The following is a 17,207-nucleotide window of genomic DNA, read 5'->3' on the forward strand; positions in this document are numbered from 1 at the left end:
AAAATGTTAATAAATCAATCAATCAAAGTAGCCTACACCTTATAATGTAAACACAACATACACCTTATAATGTAAACACAACACCTGAAGTATTTCACCAACATGAAATAAATTAAACTTTAATAAATTAAACTTGAATTCATCTTTGACTATGCATGCACCTCCTGGTACCACAGCACCTCAAAGGCCCTTAAAACTAGGCTCCAGACTTCCCAAAACAAACTGGTCAGGCTCCTACTTGGCCTCACCCCCCTCACCCACCTCACCCCTGCCCACTTTGACAGGCTGGAATGGCTTAGGGTCGACGACAGAGTACAGCATCTTGCAATGGGTCTGGTCCACAAGATTTGATACACCACCACCAAGATACCCATGATGTACCTGTCTAGATACTTCCTTAATGTTAACGAAGTCCACACCCACAACACCAGAGGGAGTGCAACAAACCATGTACAACCCAGATTCGGCACAAACAAGGGACTCTTTTCGCTCCTATGCCACCAAAATGTGGAACGCCCTACCAACAGTCATTAAGACATGCGCATCCCTTGACTCCTTCAAAACCGCTCTCAAAGGGCACCTACGGACGGCTGCAATTCTAAACTGGCCACCGTAAAATCTGAATCCCCCCCCACCTCCACCCACCCCTTTTTCCCCTCACTGTATACAGTATGTTTCTTTTCCCTTTTTACCTTTATGATGAATTCCTGTTCTGTTCTTTGTCTATATAGAAGTGTCTATTTGTACGTCTCTAAATGTTTTGATGAATTGAACATGGTGGACCCTCTTGTAAACAAGTGTAATGCTTAATTGGGTCGTCCACTCACAGTTAACAGTCTTTGTATTGCGTTTGTGCTTGAAATGTACACTCTGCAAACTGTTAATACATATTTCAATCAATCAATCAATCAAACCTTATAATGTAAACACAACAAAGTATTTCACCATAAACTGTAATTAAACTATTATTTGAACTGCTGTCTGAGTTACCTGCACACCTGACAGCTATTATTTTATAAATTAAAGTCTTTGTTTTCTGCTCACTAAAACCACGACATTAAGGACATTTAACCACATCCTAAATAAATACAATATATAACATTATACATAAATGTTATTAATGTAATTAAACTCACGTTCCTTCTGTTGTCATTGTTGATACAAAACTCACTGAATGAATTCTGAACTCCGTGTGTCCACAGTCCGAGGCCCCGCCCCCTGCCGCGTTGCATCTCAGGGTGTTGTAGTTCTTAGCGGCGGGCGGGAGCGCCGTGGCTCCACCGTAGAGTTACACGAAAGACTACATTTCCCGTGGGTCACCGCGGCGGTGCCTTCCGATGGAGAGACGATGAGCCCAGCTGCAGCTCTTCCAATCACGGCACCGAACTGGCCACGGGAGTGGGCGTGTCTTAAGAGTTGCCGTCCAATGAACGGGCGGGACGGTGCGTCACCAGGATGAGTTTAAAAAAATAATAATAATAATATTAAACTGCGATCTGCTATCCTAAAGTATTAATGACCCTTATATGGGTCACCGCGCGCTGTGAGCTTGTAGATCTGCTATCCTAAAGTATTATTGACCCTTATATGGGTCACCACGTGCTGTGAGCTTGTATATCTGCTATCCTAAAGTATTATTGACCCTTATATGGGTCACCACACGATGTGAGCTTGTAGATCTGCTATAAATGACCCTTATAACAAGACTAAGACAAACATGAATAAGAATAACTAAATAAATAACTATTATATAATATATGATATATTTTATAATAACTAAATAAAATTATAAATGATAAATAACCTTTTCAAATGTAACCCTGGTTAAATTAAACTGGTGTCAGGAGGAAAAACAGCTTATATTGTTATTGGCCCCTTTAAATATATGCAGGTAAATTATAGGGGTGGGTTAGAGTCTATGGACTCTATAATACATATAGGGTGGGCTAGAGTCTATGGACTCTATAATAAATATAGGGTGGGCTAGAGTCTATGGACTATAATAAATATAGGGTGGGCTAGAGTCTATGGACTCTATAATAAATATAGGGTGGGCTAGAGTCTATGGACTCTATAATAAATATAGGGTGAGCTAGAGTCTATGGACTCTATAATAAATATAGGGTGAGCTAGAGTATATGGACTCTATAATAAATATAGGGTGGGCTAGAGTCTATGGGCTATATAATAAATATAGGGTGAGCTAGAGTCTATGGACTCTATAATAAATATAGGGTGGACACTATAATAAATATAGGGTGGGCTAGAGTCTATGGACTCTAATAAATATAGGGTGGGCTAGAGTCTATGGACTCTATAATAAATATAGGGTGGGCTAGAGTCTATGTACTCTATAATACATATAGGGTGGGCTAGAGTCTATGGACTGTATAATAAATATAGGGTGAGCTAGAGTCTATGGACTCTATAATAAATATAGGTGGGCTAGAGTCTATGGACTCTATAATAAATATAGGGTGGGCTAGAGTCTATGGACTCTAATACATATAGGTTGGGCTAGAGTCTATGGACTCTATAATAAATATAGGGTGAGCTAGAGTCTATGGAATCTATAATAAATATAGGGTGAGCTAGTCTATAGACTCTATAATAAATATATGGTGAGCTAGAGTCTATGGACTCTATGATAAATATAGGGTGAGCTAGAGTCTATGGACTCTATAATAAATATAGGGTGGGCTAGAGTATATGGACTCTAATAAATATAGGGTGGGCTAGAGTATATGGAATCTATAATAAATATAGGGTGAGCTAGTCTATGGACTCTATAATAAATATAGGGTGAGCTAGAGTCTATGGACTCTATAATAAATATAGGGTGGGCTAGAGTCTATGGACTCTATAATAAATATAGGGTGGGCTAGAGTCTATGGACTCTATAATAAATATAGGGTGAGCTAGAGTCTATGGACTCTATAATAAATATAGGTGGGCTAGAGTCTATGGACTCTATAATAAATATAGGGTGGGCTAGAGTCTATGGACTCTAATACATATAGGTTGGGCTAGAGTCTATGGGCTCTATAATAAATATAGGGTGGGCTAGAGTCTATGTACTCTATAATAAATATAGGGTGGGCTAGAGTCTATGGACTCTATAATAAATATAGGGTGAGCTAGAGTCTATGGACTCTATAATAAATATAGGTGGGCTAGAGTCTATGTACCCTATAATAAATATAGGGTGGGCTAGAGTCTATGGACTCTAATACATATAGGTTGGGCTAGAGTCTATGGACTCTATAATAAATATAGGGTGAGCTAGAGTCTATGGAATCTAATAAATATAGGGTGCGCTAGAGTCTATGGACTCTATAATAAATATAGGGTGGGCTAGAGTATATGGACTCTATAATCAATATAGGGTGGGCTAGAGTCTATGGACTCTATAATACATATAGGGTGAGCTAGAGTCTATGGACTCTATAATAAATATAGGGTGAGCTAGAGTATATGGACTCTATAATACATATAGGGTGGGCTAGAGTCTATGGACTCTATAATAAATATAGGGTGGGCTAGAGTCTATGGACTCTAATACATATAGGGTGGGCTAGAGTATATGTACTCTATAATACATATAGGGTGAGCTAGAGTCTATGGACTCTATGGCTAGAGTCTATGGACTCTATAATACATATAGGGTGGGCTAGAGTCTATGGACTCTATAATAAATATAGGTGGGCTAGAGTCTATGGACTCTATAATAAATATAGGTGGGCTAGAGTCTATGGACTCTATAATAAATATAGGTGGGCTAGAGTCTATGGACTCTAATAAATATAGGGTGGGCTAGAGTATATGGACCACTAACCCACACACAGTACACACTAGCCTACTATCATAAAGTCCCCAGACAGTTAACACTACACAGTACTATCATAACTAATAGTAATACTTAATTATACATACTAATAATAATAATATAGTATTACTACTATTAACTTTTAACGGCTCAGAAGTGGAGAGAGTGGCTGGATGGTAACTGAAAGGTTACCATCCAGTTCAAACCCAGAGTTAGTGTGGAAGTGTCCTTGAGCAAGACTCTGAATCCCTGATTGCTCCTGATGTGCAGGTTGGTGCCTTGCATGGTTTTCCTCCGCCATCGGTGTGTAAATGTGTGTGTGAATGTGTGTGTGAATGGGTGATGCACAATCTATGTAAAGGTGTGTGAATGTGTGTGTGAATGGGTGAATGTAATGCACAATCTAGATGTAAAGCGCCTTGGATAAAGGTGCTATATAAATGTATTTTTTTTTTACCATTTAACTTACATACCGCTATCTCTGCTGTCGGGCGGAAACCTCAACTCCAAAATGTTCATTTTTCAGGAAATGAAAAATATAATCTTTTCAAGAAATTAAGAAAAAAATGTATTTTTAAAGCAAAGCAATACAGCCTCATCAATGTTGGTGGTGTAACTTTATATATTGTCAATTACTTCCATGAGAGGTGGAGAGGTGGTGGAGTTAGCTGCTTTAGCATACAGTTTGAGGGTCCAATGGAGTTAAGAGGTTTTGTCCAAAGCACTTTTTACTACTTTCCATTGGTTCAATATTTTCCAAACACACAAACGTAATAAAGGGTGTTCAATAGCACTGATTTATGCCCCCCCCCCCCCCAAAAAACAAAATCAAAGACCTCAAAAAATGGAGTTATGATGTTTCCTCCCGACAGAAAGTAGGCTAATAGCACACAATGCTGACATAACAGGACACGAGAGGACAGCATGCAAAAACATTTCAACCACAGTAAAAAAAGAAAAGAAAATAAGAAGTTGAGAAGAAAGAGTAAGAAAAAGATTCAAACTCATCACGAGGGTAACAACTGACTGGTTGTAGTTTATTGTGCTTTATCTCCTTTGAACTGAAGCCGTTCTACTTTCTACAAACTGTAGTTTGTTGTACTTTATCTCCTTTGAACTGAAGCCGTTCTACTTTCTACAAACTGTAGTTTGTTGTACTTTATTTCCTTTGAACTGTCTGAAACCGTTCTGCTTTCTACAAACTGCCAAACAAAGCGACCTGTGTGCAGTAGGCCTGTTGTTGCTGATGTTGTCCACTTGAGGCGACAGACACCGACCGTAGCATAAAAACGGACATCCTAATAACTATGGTTGAAATGAAATGAAATGAAATGAAATCTATATTTACCCAGGGTATCTGGGCTAAGCTCAAGAACTTGTTTCCAGCCAGGCCCTGCTCATAGAACACATTTCATCGTAGTGGTTGATGCCTTGTTCAAGGGCATTTCAGCGGTGGTAATTTTAACGTGTCGGACGGCTGATTCGAACTGGGAACCTTCCGGTATCTAGACCGCGCCGCTATCCGTTCGGCCACCGCTGCCAAATCAAATCAACTGTCTGACCTGTCTGTTACCGGAGTGATTATGTTTACTTAATTAATGGGTATTGTAATCTTGTAAATATTACTAGTATGTAGCCTATTCCTTTTTTTGTACTTGATTGGGGTTTTTAAACTAAAGTTTAACTGTTAAAACTGCTCTCAAACCACACCTACAGACGCCCGTAAAACCTGAACCTATATAGAAGTGTCTATTTGTACATCTCTAAATGTTATGATGAATTGAACAAGGTGGACCCTCTTGTAAACAAGCGCAATGCTGTTATGCTGGTGTCGTCCACTCACAGTTTTTTTCTATTGAGTTGTGCTTGAAATGTACTGTAATTCTGCAAACTGTTAATACTAATAATACTTCAATCAATCAATTGATAAAATGTATTTTGGCGGGCCTTGATGCCGTCGTAATGACTGTTTTTTTTAACTTGCTGAAAATAGCCGATCTGCTATTTTCAGCATGCAAACCAAGTGTAAAATGACTTATACTGGATCTCTTGTCCACTAGTCTCTTCCTAACATTTTAGTCTAGTTTGTATTTGTTGACGAAATTGTCAATATATTTAGTCTTAGTTTTAGTCATCATAGCTTAGTTTTCATTTAGTTTCCATTTAGTCACTCCAGAGGGCCACTATAGCTCCACACTCACTCCAGAGGGCCACTATAGTTCCACACTCACTCCAGAGGGCCACTATAGTTCCACACTCACTCCAGAGGGCCACTATAGTTCCACACTCACTCCAGAGGGCCACTATAGTTCCACACTCACTCCAGAGGGCCACTATAGTTCCACACTCACTCCAGAGGGCCACTATAGTTCCAATCCACACTCACTCCAGAGGGCCACTATAGTTCCACACAAACTCCAGAGGGCCACTATAGTTCCACACTCACTCCAGAGGGCCGCTATAGTTCCACACTCACTCCAGAGGGCCACTATATAGTTCCACACTCACTCCAGAGGGCCACTATATAGTTCCACACTCACTCCAGAGGGCCACTATAGTTCCAATCCACACTCACTCCAGAGGGCCACTATAGTTCCACACAAACTCCAGAGGGCCACTATAGTTCCACACTCACTCCAGAGGGCCGCTATAGTTCCACACTCACTCCAGAGGGCCACTATATAGTTCCACACTCACTCCAATCCTTTTTCTTAATTATTACTATTTTTGAATTGGAATCCTGAAAAGTAACATTTTTATTTAATTTGAAATGCATTTTGAGTTATAGTTATGTTAACTTTATGAACTAAATACAAATGCAACATTTTAATACTAGTAATTATAATATATCAATGTTCAGATGTTCAGGCCACATTCAGTGATGGTGGGGGCCGCATATGGCCCCTGGGGGGCGGCAGTTGATATTAACCTGAGGGCCGCATTAAGTGATGGTGGGGGCCACATGTGGCCCCTGGGGGGCGCCAGTTGATATTAACCTGAGGGCCACATTTAGTGAAGGTGGGGGCCGCATGTGGCCCCTGGGGGGCGCCAGTTGATATTAACCTGAGGGCCGCATTAAGTGATGGTGGGGGCCACATGTGGCCCCTGGGGGGCGCCAGTTGATATTAACCTGAGGGCCACATTTAGTGAAGGTGGGGGCCGCATGTGGCCCCTGGGGGCCGCAAGTTGATATTAACATGAGGGCCGCATTAAGTGATGGTGGGGGCCACATGTGGCCCCTGGGGGGCGCCAGTTGATATTAACATGAGGGCCGCATTAAGTGATGGTGGGGGCCACATGTGGCCCCTGGGGGGCGCCAGTTGATATTAACCTGAGGGCCACATTAAGTGATGGTGGGGGCCGCATGTGGCCCCTGGGGGGCGCCAGTTGATATTAACCTGAGGGCCACATTAAGTGATGGTGGGGGCCGCATGTGGCCCCTGGGGGGCGCCAGTTGATATTAACATGAGGGCCACATTAAGTGATGGTGGGGGCCACATGTGGCCCCTGGGGGGCGCCAGTTGATATTAACATGAGGGCCACATTAAGTGATGGTGGGGGCCACATGTGGGACATGTACTGGCAACGCTGGGTTGGTAACGTTCCAACGGGTGGAAAACAAGTATTTCCAGAAAGAAGGCATGCGTCAGGGCGTGCGTGCGTGCGTCAGTGTGTGTGCGCGTGTGTGTGCGTGCGTGTGCGCACGTGTGCGTAAATAAGAACACAGTGATTTGACAGTCATACTGTATTGTTGACATTCTTACTGTATTGTTTACATTTTGTATTGTTTACATTTCGTATTGTTTACATTTCGTATTGTTTACATTCAGACAACAAACACTATTGTTCATACATTCTGTTTGTTCAACACATTGGTATAGCGCCCCCTATGGGGCTATAGGGGTATAGCGCCCCCTATGTTCAACACATTGGTATAGCGCCCCCTATGGGGCTATAGGGGTATAGCGCCCCCTATGGTAAGCTTTGGGTACAAATAGCTTTTAACAAATTAACTAGTTCAGTGGCCAAACTGTTTCATATCAAGGACCCCCAAATTGACACTCATTAGCCCCGCCCCCACGGACCCCCATTTGAAGAGATATACTAGGGACCCCCATTTGAAGAGATATTCCAGGGACCCCCATTTGAAGAGATATTCCAGGGACCCCCATTTGAAGAGATATAAGAGAAGATTTTTACGGCTCTAGCAGTGATTCTCAACCCCTTTAATTTCAAGGGCCCTCAAGTGGACCCATAAGGGACCATTTGTACACTCTCAGAGTTACAGACCCATAAGGGTCCATTTGGTCCCTAACTATCCTTTAGGTGGGGACCCCCTGGAACTCCCTCAAGGACCCCTGGGGGTCCCCGGACCCCCTGGAACTCCCTCAAGGACCCCTGGGGGTCCCCGGACCCCCTGGAACTCCCTCAAGGACCCCTGGGGGTCCCCGGACCCCCTGGAACACCCTCAAGGACCCCACATTGGGAACCACTGTGAACTAATTAACATGTTTACATTCACTACAGCTCTGGTTGTTATTGCGCCCCCTATAGGCTGTACAATAAATAGCATCAACATCAGATCTACAAGCTCTCGATGCGTTGTGAGATACATCGTGGGTTTTCACTATTCTTATTGTTATTTTTAGGGGAGAAGTTTTGGAAATTTAAATATGACTTTTTTTTAAATGTTTAATTTGGCGTTTACTGTAAAATACAGATCGTTTTGTGTTAATCTGTAATTAATCAAATCTTTCAAAAAATAAAATAAAAATACAATTTGATTCGGATCTGATTTTGGACTCCTGGGCAAAAAGAAGGCACAACTTTATGATTGGATCAAACTAAACGATATACATGATGTCATAATGATATACATGATGTCATAACAATATATATGATGTCATAATGATTATACATGATGTCATAATGATATACATGATGTCATAATGTGCTTAGAAACAAATTAACAACATCTCATTCATTAAAAAAATAAAAAAATAAACTTTGGTCAAATTAACTCTGGAATCCATCCAGACATTGTGAACAATGTACCAATCTAATGATGAAACAATAAATTGTACTGTCAGCCAATCTCCAATGCAAGATTATGTAAACGAACGAACGAACGCACGCACGCACAAATGAATGAATGAATGAATGAATGAATGAATGGACAGCGGATTCGACCGTTATCTCTGCATTGGAACGGCGAAATCATCCGTTATCAGCACGTTTGAATGGTGCCAAAATGTCCATACTGGCATCCTCACCACATAGCCTGGTCAAGGTTTCCCCCTGGAGGACGTGTAATTTCCAACTATTGTCGGTGCATGGAACTAGGAGCTACTAATATATGCTATTCTCTGCCTATCAGGACGTAACTCGGACGGCGCTGAGTCGGGTCTGGTGGCCTTCGCAACGCTCGGCACGGCGACTCGTTCGGCTAGTGCCTCGCTCGGCGGTGCCTCACGTAGCTCATGGCCACCAGACACGGCGCGCCTCCGTCAGGACATCAGTGGTGCCTCACGTAGCTCATGGCCACCAGACACGGCGCGCCTCCGTCAGGACATCAGTGATAATGACAATGCTACAATCGCAGATAATGACATACTGAACAGTGAGGATGCCAGTATGGACATTTTGGCACCATTCACACGTACTGATAACGGATGATTTCGCCGATTCAATACATGATACCAGTCGAATGGGGTGGAATGGATGAATGAATGAATGAACGAATTAATGGATGAATTAATGAATGGATGAATGAATGAATGAATGAATGAATGGATGAATGAATGAATGAATGAATGAATGAATGAATGGATGAATGAATGAACGAATTAATGGATGCTGGTTCGTTGGAGGCTGGGTCAAATATAACATTTAAAGATTACTTATACTAAGATGTTTATATAATATAATATTGAACATCATTCCCCCCATTCAGAATACTTATACTAAGATGTTTATATAATATAATATTGAACAACATTTCCCCCATTCAACTCAAACGAGTTATTTACGACAACAAAACAATAATAAACACCAATAACTATATTATATTAATATGATATTAATATAATACACACACCACACCGCATATTATGGACATGAAAGATGACTCGTACTCTTACAGTCAAATATATGGACTAATAACTTGACTATAAAATATATTTACTAACATGACTATAAAATATATTTACTAACATGACTACTATAAAATATATTTACTAACCACATGACTACTATAAAATATATTTACTAACATGACTACTATATAGTAAAATATATTCATTACATTCACCTATTATAACTATATGATTATAATTATATGACTACATTAAATTATTTTATAATTATGTTTTACGAGTTCCACATAGGGCTGAGTATTAACCAAATGGACCCTGAACTCTGAGAGTGTAACACATGGAACCAAATGGACCCTTAACTCTGAGAGTGTAACACATGGAACCAAATGGACCCTTAACTCTGAGAGTGTAACACATGGAACCAATGGACCCTTAACTCTGAGAGTGTAACACATGGAACCAAATGGACCCTTACGGGTCTGTGACTCTGAGAGTGTAACACACGGAACCAAATGGACCCTTACGGGTCTGTGACTCTGAGAGTGTAACACATGGAACCAAATGGACCCTTACGGGTCTGTGACTCTGAGAGTGTAACACATGGAACCAAATGGACCCTTACGGTTCTGTGACTCTGAGAGTGTAACACGTGGAACCAAATGGACCCTTACGGGTCTGTGACTCTGAGAGTGTAACACATGGAACCAAATGGACCCTTACGGGTCTGTGACTCTGAGAGTGTAACACATGGAACCAAATGGACCCTTACGGGTCTGTGACTCTGAGAGTGTAACACATGGAACCAAATGGACCCTTACGGGTCTGTGACTCTGAGAGTGTAACACATGGAATGTCTATAGCCTGCGTGTGCGTCCCATAGTGGTGGATTCTGGCTAATGTAGTCTATAACCTGCGTGTGCGTCCCATAGTGGTGTATTCTGGGTAATGTAGTCTATAATCTGCGTGTGCGTCCCATAGTGGTGGATTCTGGTAATGTAGTCTACAACCTGCGTGTGCGTCCCATAGTGGTGTATTCTGGGTATTGTAGTGTATTAAGTGCATCCCACAACAACACTGTTTATATTCATTATATACCAAAAATACATTGAACATCTCTAGCTGCTCATGATGTCATCATTTAAGTCAATTTACAGCTGGTGGTGCGTTCAGGTGAAACCATGCAAAAACGCATCACCGCGTCATAGTGGTGCGTTCAGGTGAAACCATGCAAAAACGCATCACCGCGTCATAGTGGTGCGTTCAGGTGAAACCATGCAAAAACGCATCACCGCGTCGCTGGCTTCCATTGACCATGAATGGTAGACTGTATCTTTGTATCTTCATGTCGCTGTGCTTCCATTGACCGTGAATGGTAGACTATCTTTGTATCTTCATGTCGCTGTGCTTCCATTGACCATGAATGGTAGACTGCATCGTTTCATCTGAACGTGCGAACGCAACATTACATTATCTGCTAACCAGCTAACTCCACAATGTTAATTTTTCAGGAAATGGAAATGAAGAAAACCTCATATTTTGAAAATAAAGCAATACTAATGCTGTATATAATTAATACTGCCTCATCAGAGATGGAGTTAGCTGCTTTATAGCAGACAGTTTGAGAGGGGGAGATGTGGTGGAGTTAGCTGCTTTATAGCAGACAGTTTGAGAGGGGGAGAGGTGGTGGAGTTCGCTGCTTTATAGCAGACAGTTTGAGAGGTGGTGGAGTTAGCTGCTTTATAGCAGACAGTTTGAGAGGGGGAGAGGTGGTGGAGTTAGCTGCTTTAGCAGACAGTTTGAGAGGGGGAGAGGTGGTGGAGTTAGCTGCTTTATAGCAGACAGTTTGAGAGGTGGTGGAGTTAGCTGCTTTATAGCAGACAGTTTGAGAGGGGGAGAGGTGGTGGAGTTAGCTGCTTTAGCAGACAGTTTGAGAGGGGGAGAGGTGGTGGAGTTAGCTGCTTTAGCAGACAGTTTGAGAGGGGGGGTGGTGGAGTTAGCTGCTTTATAGCAGACAGTTTGAGGGTCCAATGGAGTTAAGAGGTTTTCTACTACTTTCCATTGGTTCAATATTGTTTTAACACACAGACATAAAGGGTGTTCAATAGCACTGATTTATGCAAAACAAAAAATGGAGTTAGGTGGTTTCCTCCTGACAGCAACTATTTATAGCATCTCAAAAATACAACGTCTATAAAATGAATGAAGCAGCAGCAATGTTACAGCCTGAGTGCAAAGCATGCTGGGAGATTTATCCCAGTCTACAACAAAACGAAGCAGAACGAGGTTGACCCCAAATGTTGACCCCAAAGGTTGACCCTAGAGGTTGACCCTACAGGTTGACCCCAAAGGTTGACCCTAGAGGTTGACCCTAGAGGTTGACCCCAAAGGTTGACCCTAGAGGTTGACCCCAAAGGTTGACCACAAAGGTTGACCCTAGAGATTGACCCCAAAGGTTGACCCTACAGGTTGACCCTAGAGGTTGACCCTACAGGTTGACCCTAGAGGTTGAACCTACAGGTTGACCCTACAGGTTGACCCTAGAAGTTGACCCTACAGGTTGACCCTAGAGGTTGACCCTACAGGTTGACCCTAGAGGTTGACCCTACAGGTTGACCCCAAAGGTTTACCCTAGAGGTTGACCCTACAGGTTGACCCCAAAGGTTGACCCTAGAGGTTGACCCTAGAGGTTGACCCTACAGGTTGACCCTAGAGGTAACCTAATCCTGAATTAAACCCAAACTAAACCCTAAACCCTAACTGTTAGGGTTCTAAACCCTAAACGTTAGGGTTCTAAACCCTAAACGTTAGGGTTCTAAACCCTAAACCCTAAACGTTAGGGTTCTAAACCCTAAACGTTAGGGTTCTAAACCCTTCCAAACCCATGAAGGGTTAAGCCTAGAAGTGAAGCCGTCTGGCGGTTACGGTTAGGAAACAAACAGTTAGCATGTTAGCATAACAACTTAGCATGTTAACATGACAACTTAGCTTGTTAGCATGACAACTTAGTTAGAATGGTGGTCTATCTATCGGAAACAAACAGTTAGCATGTTAGCATGACAACTTAGCATGTTAGCATAATAACTTAGCATGGTGGTCTATATATTGGAAATAAACTGTTAGCATGTTAGCATGACAACTTAGTTAGCATGGTGGTCTACCTATCGGAAACAAACAGTTAGCATGTTAACATAACAATTTAGCATGTTAGCATAATAACTTAGCATGTTAGCATAACAACTTAGCATGGTGGTCCACAGACTGCAGCATTACAGGGAGGAACAACGGCACCCCCTACAGCATGGGGGGGGGTGTCTCTGAGAGGGAACAACAACAACAGCTCCCCCTGGTGGCTACAGTCACAGAGGGAGCAACATAAGAAAGCTAGATGGCTCACCCGCACTCTGGCCAATGGAGAGCGACGTTGCTAGGAGGCGGCCATCTTACCTTGGGGCAGCATAACATTGTGTCTATGGGGGCATGTACTTTTAAATAACCACTCATAACATTGTGTCTATGGGGCATGTACTTTTAAATAACCACTCATAACATTGTGTCTATGGGCATGTACTTTTTAAATAACCACTCATAACATTGTGTCTATGGGGCATGTACTTTTTAAATAACCACTCATAACATTGTGTATATGGGGGCATGTACTTTTAAATAACCACTCATAACATTGTGTCTATGGGCATGTACTTTTTAAATAACTACTCATAACATTGTGTCTATGGGCATGTACTTTTTAAATAACCACTCATAACATTGTGTCTATGGGGCATGTACTTTTTAAATAACCACTCATAACATTGTGTCTATGGGGCATGTACTTTTTAAATAACCATAACTTGCTCAATTTTCAACCGATTTTCAAACGGTTTGGTTTGTTATAAAGGTCAGAGACGTCCGCATACTTTTATACGACGTTCATATAAAAAACAAAATTAAGTAGATAATCCTGAATCATAAACACGTTGATAACGTTTGTAATAAACCAACCCGTTTGTAAATCCGTCGTACCCCGTAAGATTTGAGGGAGTTATGACTGTTTTTGTTTGAGCTGCCGTTGAACATACTGTACTGTAGCCCCGAGGCAAGATGGCCGCCGGGTGAACTACGTCAGAGACTCCGCCTTGAGCCATCTAGCCTTTATATATGTCTATGGGAGCAACAACAACAACATCGCCCCCTGGAGGCTACAGCAGGCCGTCCAGGTTCTTCTCCGCCGTCTCCTTAGCCTCGTCAGAACTCTTGGGGGGGCGGGGCTGGTTGTCGTAGTCCTGGAGGATCTTAACGAGCTCGTGGTGTCCGAAGTGGATCGCCTCGTCCATGGGGGTGTTCCCCCACCTGGAAGACACGCCCCCCCCCAATTAATACACACCCAATTAACAGACACCTGGAAGACACGCCCCCCCAATTAATACACACCCAATTACCCAATTAACAGACACCTGTAAGACACGCCCCCCATTAACACCGTGGATGTCCAAGCCGGAGTTCTCCGTCCAAGTTCAAGGTCACGGTCAAGTGCCCAACACGGAGATTGATAAACAAGACGGAGATTAATGAAAACAAAACCATTCGCATCGCTCTAGAGCCTTGGAGCGCTTGTTGCCCGATCTGATGACGTGTCAAAAAGTGACACGTCATCGAAAATCTCCCCTGCCTGTTTAGCTGACGAAAACGAAAATCTTAAAACGATCATAACTCCCGATCTAAATCATCCCGTCTAATTCTGAAAAAAGATCCTGTGTTAGACGGCGCTCAGCGGTCCAGTCACTAGTCGCGAAAGATTTATTATTACCTCCCGTAGTTGTTGATCGAATCTAGAGTGGTGTGGCTATTGTTAGCTGCTACACAGACATGCACACCAGCTTCCGGTGCGCCGGTAAAAGTGGTCCGTGCGCTACAAATGATGGGCACCCTGGATGAAATGGATTAAATAGTTCTGGGCTTCTAAGGTGTTAACGAACACCCAATTAACAAACACTTAACACCTTAATTGCCCGGGGTTATTTAAACCATTAATAAAATGTGCCCAGCGATTTATAAACACGGAGCACTTTTACCGACGGACCGGATGTTGTCCCGGATGTGGCTGGAGCAGCTAAATGTAGCCAAAACACTCTAGAGGTGATCGACAACAACGGGAGGTATGATTAAATCTACCGCGACTAGCGACGGGACCGCGGTGGGCCGTCTAACACAGAATCTTTTTTTAGAATTAGACGGGATGATTTAGATCGCAAGTTATTAACGTTTTAAGATTTTCATTGTCGTCGGCTAAACAGGGGGGGAACATTTTCGATGCAACATCTAGGATTGCACAACAAGTGCTCCTAGGCTGTAGAGCGATGCGACCGATTAATCTCCGTGGTTTTTATCAATCTCCATCTCGGGCATCAAGTACCAGGACGGAGAACTCCGTCTGGGGCCCTTAAACTGTTAACCGCCCGGGGGTATGTGGAACCATTAAATACGACGTGTAATATAATCTATAATGTAATCTAATCTATAATGTAATCTATAATGTAATATAATCTATAATGTAATATAATATAATGTAATGTATAATGTAATCTCTTACCTGTCTTTGGGAACAGGGTTGACTTTGCATGCCTCTAGCAGGAACCTCACCACCTCTCCATGTCCTGCACACACACACACAAACACACACATGAAATGTATTTATGTCCAGGACAAACTGCAGGACCTACAATGTGTTTAATAGGGATGATCGTCGCAGAATAAATCATGAATCCAGCCTCACACTGATGAAAACAGTGATGGAAGCTAACCCTAACCCTCGCTAGGCCATGGAACTAAATCAAAGACCACTCCATAGCAGGCTAGCAGGCTAGCAGACTAGCGGGCTAGCAGGCTAGCGGACTAGCGGACTAGCAGGCTAGCAGACTAGCAGGCTAGCAGACTAGCAGGCTAGCAGACTAGCAGGCTAGCAGGCTAGCAGGCTAGCAGGATAGCAGGCTAGCTGGATAGCAGGCCTCGCTGTGCCTTGGAACTAATACAAAGACCGTTCCATCCGAGCGGTCTAAGTAGCCCTCTGGCGTTCAAGGAGTTAATGAACTGGTGGGCGTGTCCACATGAAAACGACATTTTAATAATCACTGCACTCTTTTTTGAACACATTCTTCCTCCTTATATTATAATAATACATATATAATATTATATATTTTATAATAAGAACAATAATAATAATAATAATAATAATAATAATAATAATAATAATAATAATAATTGAACCAACAACCTTGTGGTTCAAAGGTGAGAGCTCTACTGACTGAGCTACACGGAGACAGTCAGTGACTACAATGTAAACAGGAAAATGTGTTTGATAACAATCATGTGTGTCCTCGTTTTGGGCATGTCATTATCCATTACTACAGTGTGTTCGCTGTTCATGTTTTCACGTACAAAGTTATCTTCAACTGGAATTTCAGATAATGGTCCATACATTGTGTGTAGAACGTTTCACGCAAATTGCAAAAAAAACGCAAAAAAAAAAAACAGGCAGAAAATCAGGTATAAGCATTCTTCAAACTGCTCAAAATAGCGGTGAATCTGAGGGTGGACCTTACTTGTCAAAGTGACAGATGTGTTCCCGATGAGTCAAGGAACATGTGGAACAAGTGCCATGAATTCTTGCCAAACGAGGCATGAGTTATGACTGTTCAAATGTTTCATTTTCAAAAAATTGCCATATCGCCCCCCTTTGACCTATTGGAGTAAGACTGCTTTCAGTGCTATTTGGCATGACCCTCTACCATACTGTACAGTTGCAAAAGCATATGACACTGCATGTATGTATTAGGGACAAAAGAAGAATTTTCACAAACCAGCAATTTTCATTGGCTCATGAAAACTTCTTTTTTTGACTTAAAAGAAATGTACTACGATTATTTGTCCGTATAGGTCCAAAGTTCACGTGTAGACGTTTTTGTGCATTTTGATCAAAGAACCTTGGAGGAGATACATTTGAACTGTTTTTCATATAATTCAAAATGGCGGGTGATCTAAAGGTCAGAGGTCAAAAGTCGAAAGTTGTTCGGCATGAGGAGACACATATGTGTATCAAAGTGTCATTGCCAACGGTCAAACGGTTCATGAGATATGTACGTTAAAAGTTTGCATTTTCAATTGAGCGCTATAGCGCCACCATTTGGCCAATCGTCATGGGCTTCGCATAGTCACCGTTTGGCATGGCCCTCTACCATGTTGACAAGTTTCGCGAAAACCGACTGCACGGTTCAGCCAGAACAGCTATTTTT

At 42.1% G+C, this 17,207-nt stretch overlaps 2 protein-coding genes across 4 annotated transcripts in view; both read right to left on the reverse strand.

Annotated features, from left to right (window-relative positions):
- lss (lanosterol synthase (2,3-oxidosqualene-lanosterol cyclase)) overlaps nucleotides 1-1,184 on the reverse strand; it is a 77,606-nt gene extending 76,422 nt beyond the window's left edge. Inside the window, exon 1 of the mRNA XM_079515637.1 lies at nucleotides 1,137-1,184. Coding sequence (XP_079371763.1) covers nucleotides 1,137-1,153 — 17 coding nt within the window. The 5' untranslated portion in view covers nucleotides 1,154-1,184. The remainder of the gene's footprint in view (nucleotides 1-1,136) is intronic.
- Nucleotides 1,185-11,571: 10,387 nt separating this feature from the next.
- LOC306934066 (glutaminase kidney isoform, mitochondrial) overlaps nucleotides 11,572-17,207 on the reverse strand; it is a 63,315-nt gene continuing 57,679 nt past the window's right edge. For all 3 annotated transcript variants that reach the window (XM_079516523.1, XM_079516522.1, XM_079516524.1), the window contains exons 17-18: nucleotides 15,509-15,572; nucleotides 11,572-14,268 (exon numbers count right to left, since the gene is read on the reverse strand). In XM_079516523.1, the coding sequence (XP_079372649.1) occupies nucleotides 14,118-14,268; nucleotides 15,509-15,572 (215 nt within the window). In that variant the 3' untranslated portion in view covers nucleotides 11,572-14,117. The remainder of the gene's footprint in view (nucleotides 14,269-15,508; nucleotides 15,573-17,207) is intronic.

Source organism: Electrona antarctica (genome assembly GCF_951216825.1).
Source record: "Electrona antarctica genome assembly, chromosome: 12".
NCBI lineage: Eukaryota > Metazoa > Chordata > Actinopteri > Myctophiformes > Myctophidae > Electrona > Electrona antarctica.